The sequence below is a fragment of the Lottia gigantea genome (assembly GCF_000327385.1).
Source record: "Lottia gigantea unplaced genomic scaffold LOTGIsca_98, whole genome shotgun sequence".
In the NCBI taxonomy this organism is placed as follows: Eukaryota; Metazoa; Mollusca; class Gastropoda; family Lottiidae; genus Lottia; species Lottia gigantea.
Window position 1 is genome coordinate 1,015,401 of NW_008711162.1, and position 8,041 is coordinate 1,023,441.

The 8,041-nt window shown below is 35.5% G+C and overlaps 1 protein-coding gene across 1 annotated transcript; it reads left to right on the plus strand.

Annotated features, from left to right (window-relative positions):
• Positions 1 to 5,831: 5,831 nt before the first annotated feature.
• LOTGIDRAFT_88310 (hypothetical protein) lies at positions 5,832 to 7,170 on the plus strand (the record flags this gene model as incomplete). The annotated part of the gene is made up of 3 exons (XM_009069086.1): positions 5,832 to 5,894; positions 6,374 to 6,505; positions 6,952 to 7,170. Coding segments are annotated over 3 exons (414 nt in total), but the record flags the coding sequence as incomplete, so codon positions are not given.
• Positions 7,171 to 8,041: the final 871 nt, after the last annotated feature.

The window sequence follows — 8,041 nt, forward strand, 5'->3', positions numbered from 1 at the left end:
AAGCCACTTGTGTAATGAGATGTAACTTTTATGCTTTTAGTAATTCAGTTAGCATCAACACTAAAAAATATCTTTGAATATTAAATTGAATTTAGTTGAGAAAGAAGGTTTTAGAGAGAATCCTGTCTGTTTGTGTCTTGTATCCACTAATCAGATTACTGAGGAAAACTTGTTGAATATTCTTCTTAGATTCTATACTTAATTGCCTTTTGTGAAAATTTCAAAACCAGGTCTTTGAAAAACAGAAACTTACAGTCAGAACATCTAGAAAATGTCTGATAGGGGGGCCAAAAATGGGAGGTGTCTCAGAAATTTATGAAGTGTCCATTGACCTTTCACAGGCTTGAGGGGGGAGGGGAGGGGACATGGCCCAATGACCCACCTTCTGAATACACCCCTGGATATTGTTTAGAGATATAAGTGTTGATGCTTTGTAGGGGATTTTAGTTCCAGTCTGATTTAAAGTCAGATCAAGATTTTTTTCTGTCATCATATCTGTGGTTTAGTTTACTTAACATCCATGATCTGTAGAAATTGTTGTATACACTAGCTCTATGTTAGAGCAATATTCGACCAAGCATATGCAATATACGTTCAATAGAACCTTAGTGGAGTCAAAGCATTGTTGTATTATCGGTGCACTTTATGCAATGGTTTTCAAGATTGTTTAGTAACATGACTTTAATTGCATCAAAAAAAACTAATGAACACAATTTAAACAAGAATTTATCCAGATTATGGATTGAGAATGACGAAATGTAATCTAATGCATTTAAACATTTATTTGTTTACTGGGTACAAAATGTATAGAACTCATTATTTAGAGGCTTGAAATTATCTTCTCTGATTTGAATGTTTGCTTGCATCAGAGATACAGGTATTCTACCAAGGTACCATATCATATGATTAAAATGCATTACAAAATAAACTGCCATGGAGAACTATCTAGAACTTTAAGGCCTGTGTCCACCTACCCTTTTCAAGGGTATTTTCATGCCAAGTAATATTTGGCGTGAAAACGCTGAGGAACCCGTCAAATGTGGACCAGTGACTTCTTTTTTTCAGGTTGACGCCTTTTATTGTAGATATGAAGTCTCATTCATCTGCCATGTTGTCTTCCTCTCTAGCAAGTGTGTCTCTGCCTATGTTTATGTGGACACAGTGTATCTCGCTTTGTCATTTTCAGACGTAATCTGATGCATATTACGCGGCGTTAAAACGCTCATGAAAACGTGTATGTGGACGTAATCCTTTAATCAAACTTCGAAATAAAAAGTAAATTGTATTTTTTACAGTGTCATAGAAGCGCTAGTTACAGTACAGGTGATGATTGTATTTCTTCAGAAAATGATGAACATGATAATACAGTGAGTAATATTACCTAGTTATTTATATACTCATTATATTTTTTCTGATATATCATGAACATTTACACCACTTCAAAGACTTGCAGGAAAACAGGCACCACCTGTAGTAGATAAAAACTCAAGTTAAATATATTTATTATCAAGTGCGCTGTATTAGAATCTTCAAACACCTGACAACACTTGTGTATGTTAGTTTCTAAACTGAAATAAGAAATAAACGTCACTTCTGAAGATACTGATATAGCTTAACAGACACTGGCAGTAAAATATTCTGTGGTCAAAAAATGTTCTATCACTTTTTGTTACTTAAAAGTTTTTAAGCACCGATTTTGTGGGATGCCTTCACTAATGAATATAAATGAAATAGATGAGTTTTACATCCTACTGTATTTACTGCACCTAATTGGGCAGACAAAGCCATGCAGTGTGCAATGAGGGAAATCTTTTATTTGATTTCCAACTGTCAAAGCATTGTTAATGTGCACACCTGGTAGGCTTGGGTTTATTGTCAAGCACGGACAGCCCCTCCAACCTAATCACTGGCGTGAGGAAACCAGGTTGAAAAATCCGAAAGTTCATATCAACCTTTGCCGGGATTGAACCCTGGTACTAAAATATATAACAATTTGAAAATACAGATATAACATCAAAATGATGTTACGTTTAATTGATCAGTAATGTTGGTAATACCTTAGATCAAAACTTCAAAACATCCTGAAAATGTTTGGCAAAGATCGGACTCATAATAATACAGAGTATCACAAGATTTCACATCTGGCTTTGAACTATTTTTATCCGATCATATTCCATGATATTATAATTCCAAATATTTTCTTGTAGCATCTACTGGGAGGACTAAACAGAGACCATCGACATAAACTGGGTGGTAGATTACGTGAAATGAGATTTGAACTGAAGAAAAAGGTTTTAAAGAATAAAGAGGAAAAGCAACAGCATCCATTGGTAAGTTAGATTCTATCTATACAAAATTCTAAAATTTCAAATTTGCAAGAAAGTAAGAAAGAAAGGATAACTACTTAAGTTCACAGTTAAGGATCCTTTACTACGAGCTGGTCCTTGACCAAACCACTTAGATCGGCCAGATTATCCGTTTTCCCACGCTGACAGCCAACACCCTGACCGAGATAAGAACCCACAACTGCCATTTGTTTATCGTAACCAAGCTAATGATGTCATAAAGAACACTCTACCTGACTGTGCTACAGAACAAGAACCATCTTGGCTATTTAATTTGAAGACACTGCAGACACTTGATTTGTAATGGTTTTTTCTTCTCTTCCAGCCTGTATCCAACTGTTCAGCCTATAATAACAGACCACCATTATTAAGAACAACATCTCAAGGTGGCTATGTTCCTCCTGGTCAGTATAATTTCTTTCTTCAACCATATTTATTGAATTGAAGTTCTTTGAATATATCCATAGTATGCTTATGCCAGTCGTTGGGGTGGGGTCTGTAGGGGTCTGTAGCAAAGTAAGAATTAAGCCCCAGCAAAACCTCCTTCAGTTCAGCATAGATTTAATAATTTACAGTGTCTTTGTATAAATTCAAAAATAGATTTTAGATTTTAGAATAGATATAGATTTCGATACGTTTTTGGCTCAAAACTAAAAAAATTGTCAGAAATGAGCTTTTTGGGCGTTTAATTTTTCAGATTTTCTGAGAACAAAATCTGAGCCCCAGCACCAATTCATTCCTGGTGTCAGAGCTGATGCCAGATAGATTGGTTTTTATGGGGAAAAGAGATTAATTAATAAATCTGTTCATAATGCCTTTGCAAACTTCGATTGAACTTTTTAGCTATTGAAAAATGATATGTGAACATTTTCCTTTATGGTTCTTGTAGTCTAAGGGCAAGAACTCTTGCTGGTAACATTGGACCAAATTGGAAATTATATTCATAAGGTGTATGCTGGTGCTCTGAATAAGACTATACAACAGAATCCCTCAATAATTCTATAAATCTAAGTAATTATCCCAAAATATTTTTGATAATTACTTAGTTTTTATGGATTTATTGGATTATACACAAGGATTCTGTTGTATAGTTATGACACCAGGTAAGTCCACTGATGACTCATTTTGGTCCAGTTTGAGAATTAAAATGTTATATTAATTACCCTTTCCTTTGTCTTCAGCACCAGCACCAAATACTCAGATGCCATTATATGGATGTTTTCAACCATCTGGTGGTGAACAGACGGTCTACACTGGACCCTTTCTGGGAAAAGCTAGGGTCATTAAATCTTTTACACCTTGTGAAGAGGAAAGAGACTTTCTACAAATTGAGGTAAAGCATCTACTAATTGGAAATTCTACTTAATGTATAGTTTACACTTTGAGATAATCAGTGCTTTGATGTTTTGCATACTGGCTGAAACAATACTCTTTTTGGCATGTAATAGCGAATAAAAACCAATGTGTCAAATTTCGTATTTCACTCCTAAAGGGAAGTAACTATTTCAAAATCAATTTTTAACTTGCAACAAGACAGTTTTGACTGATGACTGATACTGATTTTCAAAGAATCAAAATTGAATGTATGACTTGACTCAGGGTGATTATAATCAGTACAAACTCACTCTGAATATGCTTTTAGAATGGTACACATAAGTATATTATTCTATGATTTCAGAAAGGTGATATTATTCATATTATCAATATGGCACAGTCTGGTGTATGGAGAGGTGCTCTGAAAGGTCAAGTGGGCAATTTCCACTTCTGTAATGTAGAAGTTATAGTTGATGATGCACCTGTCAATCAACGTAAAGATAAACAGAGCAGACGTCGAAATCCTAAAAAATCAAAACCCAAATCAGTCGAAGAATTGATGCAGAGGATTGGATTAGAGGTGAGAAAAATTTCTTGCAATTCTTTATTTAAATGAATTTTATTGCAACTGAAACTGGTGGGAAAATTTTGCATTTGTGGCAACAAAGAACATGAAACATTCTGAGACCATTCAGGAATGGTCTACTTGTCCCTGTGGAAGCAATCTTCAAGCTTCAAAGAGCTCTTGGTTGGCTTAAATAGACTGTTAAAGCTGGGTAATGCCATGCAGTGTATAATGAGGAAAATTTTGTCATGACAGCTTCATTGGTCTAAAATGATTTGATTTCTTGGCATGGCACATAGGTTCCCAGTTTATTGTCCCATTTTAAAGACTACCTCTAATACTAAATGGACACTTTTTTCTGTGGCTGGTTTGGAAGAAATAAAGCTCCATTCCAATTCCTTGATTATATTAAATTTATTTTTGATTTCAGCATTTAACAAGTTTGTTATTATTAAATGGATATGATCAGTTAGAGATATTATCAGAAATGGATGAAGAAGATTTAAATATATTAAATATATCAGATCCTGAACAAAGAGCTAAATTACTAACTGCTGCTGAATTACTTCTAGATTTTGATTGTAAGTAGCTTTAGACCTCTCTAATTCATATCTGGACAAATTCTAATCCTTCTGTATCCATGGCAACATTGAGTTACATGCTCATTTACTTTATAACTTTTTATTTCAGCTACTGATACCTCAGACAGCCATGTTAAAAGTGACCATTCTGGCGCCACATCAGACACACCGTGTAGTCTTTCACCGGCACCAGTCAATATTTCCAATAACGTCACTCCAGCTAGGTCAAACAATGACAGTCGTGATTCTGGATGTTATGCCAGTAGTGAACAATTACCTAAATCTCTTACACCCCATAATAAATCCCCTTTATCAGCCCAGCAGACGTTTGGTGCAGGACAGTTATTGAAGGGAGGTAAATCTCATTGTAAAATGTGTAATTCTTGCGGTAAGCCTAAAGCAGAAACAGAAGATAGCATGGACACAGATAAAAGTGATAGGGAGTACACAGAAGAGGACAAAGAAGTGTCGGCCATTACAAACCATTGTACGGACGAACCAAGTAAACCTCAAAACCCAGTCACACGTTCATCAAGCTCTTGTGCAAAATCTAATACGTATGGATACAACCAATGTCGTATATGTAAACATAACTCTTCGAGAGCTAGTGGGGGTATGGCTCACAATGTTTCAAATGTGTCAGAAGGTGTTTATCCTAGAATTATGGGACAGTCTGCTTATGGACAACAGGGACAAGGTATTTATGGGAAACACAAAAAACCCAAACCAGTGCCTCCACCTCGAACATCTAGTGCTCAAGACTCTAAAATTTATGCTGATCGCAAAACAGCTGGAACTCAAGTGGACTATCAAAGTCGTGTTTTGTCTCCAGCCCAGTGTAACTATTATTACCATGCTCATCCAGTGTTGACCAATTCTCATTCATTTGGAGGACAATCTTCCAATCCCAAATCTCCACCTCCAGCTTACAAAAGTGGCTACACCAAAGATGGACGAAAAAGCGTGGAACCGATCTATGCTGCTTCCCAAAAAACATTGAAAAATGTGAGTCGGTCGTTGATTCCCTTAGTGACAACAAAACTTGGTGCTGAGAAAATTGATTTTAGTTTGGAACCATATTCAAATGCAGTAAGTACAGTTTTATTTACAATATTTTCTGAAACTATGGGAAAGATCCTTAGATATTATTACTAGCTATTGCCATAGGTGATGTCATAAAATGCTTTAGATAAATGGAATTGTAAAAATGGCAGTGGCTCAGTGAGCTAGATGCTTGCTTGCTAACCTGAAGGTCCATGGTTCAATCCCATAATAGGTTGAGGTAATACTTTCGGACTTTTCAACCCGGTTTCCCCTTGTCAGTGATGCAGGTAAGAGGGGCTGACATGGTAAAAGCATCTGGTCGTTTGGAGGGGACAATAAACCTAGGCCCACATGGTGCTGAAGAGTAAGACATCCCGCTTGTGATACATCCCACTTGTGACACATTCCACTTGTGATACATCCCACTTGTGACACATTCCACTTGTGATACATCCCACTAGTAAGCCTAAACGATGATAATATTTCGCCTTGAATCTAATGATCAAATGATATTCTATTTTTAGAAAGGAGAATGTGATATACCTCCATTATTGGTTCAGAGATATGCTGAAGAATTAAGACAAGATATAATCAGTGTTGCTTTAGTTTTAGAACAAGTTAGAATTATACAGTTACAAAGCTTAGATAGAGCTATTGTAAGTAGTTAGTTACATCTTTCTATTAGATACAGTGTCCATTTAATTTCTTGCTTTGTGTTTTTTCTCTGGTCTACTTCACTCATCCAATATCTGACTTGACTCCTGTAAACACTGACTACCCAAGTCTTGTCGAATTTGTGCAAAATTGTTTCCATTTGTCCATCTGAATACCTCCAAATTGTTAACAACTGTTTGAAAATCAATTTCAAAAATCGAAAAAGCATCCAGGGGAATATTCTATCCATGGTGTTCCATCGTATGAAAACATATGTGAGATGTAACAAGAAATTGAACACACCCATCTTGCCTTGCTCATGTTTACGTCTAATTGTGTTATTCGTATTTGAATTTGTAGTACCAGAACCAGAGGACTTAGAAACTTAAACTCGAGCTTTATTAATATCCCTTTTCAACTTCTTTAATAAAAACAATTTATATTGCAGGTACCTAATGAAAGATTAGCTGAATCTTGTAGCGAGGCTTGTGATTTGAAAATTGCTTCCATGCGGGAATTTTTTATCTCAATTGGTCTTCCCATGTACACAGAGGATGTGATAGCAGGTGGTGTCACTACTATAGAACAATTACTTAAAACATCAGAAAGTCAATTTAACCAAATGACTGGTGCCGACAGTCGCCATTTAAAACGCTTAATGCATGCAATAGAATGGGTGCGTGGAAAATTATCTTCGCCTACTAGAGCTGCCAAAACTAAACCAATTATTAATATTATTGATAAAGTATAGTGTAGTCATCTTCTAAGAATCTGTTTCAAAGGATACAAAATGGAGCATTAAAGGGATTGTAAAGAGGTTTTGTGAATTTTTTATGTGTATCGGGGTCACTGATAGAATCAATTTGCACCATTCCAATTTACAATCAAATGTTTGTGATTCCTGCAATTCCATTTAAACCATGTTTTTGATGATGTCACTAATCGCGATCACAGGAAACTGGTTGAAAATTGGAAAATTGGTGGAAATTGTTGCTATCAGTGTCCCTGATTCACATAAAAATTAACAAAAAAACAACCCCTTTAATGGAACTATCAAATGTTTTGAGTACTGTGAACACTCTGAAAAAACAGTTGACATTCCTTACTCAGCATTTCATTCCTTAGTACTTATATATATCCCAAAGGAGCTCAAGAACTGAAATTTGATGAACTGACCAATCTTGTCCACCAGTGAGTCATTGGCTATAGGTACATGTGTAATAGATATCAAATTAACAATTTCAGCATAGTGGAAATCTAAAAGGGACAGGTGCGTCATTTTTTGACCAATCATACTTTTGTCTTAGAAACAGGAATTTTTTAGCTAAGCAAATCAGTTATAGTGTTCATAGCTCTCTGTCAAAATTTGAGCCTTCAAATCCATGTGTGTCCAGTATTATCCGCATTGAAAGTTAAAATGATGAGTCGTCTTTTTTTGGGACACTGCCATATATAGAAAATACATCTATAGAAATAGAAAAAGAGATACTTAGTTTGAGATATATTTGAAGGAATTATCTAATTTTCGTACACTTCTA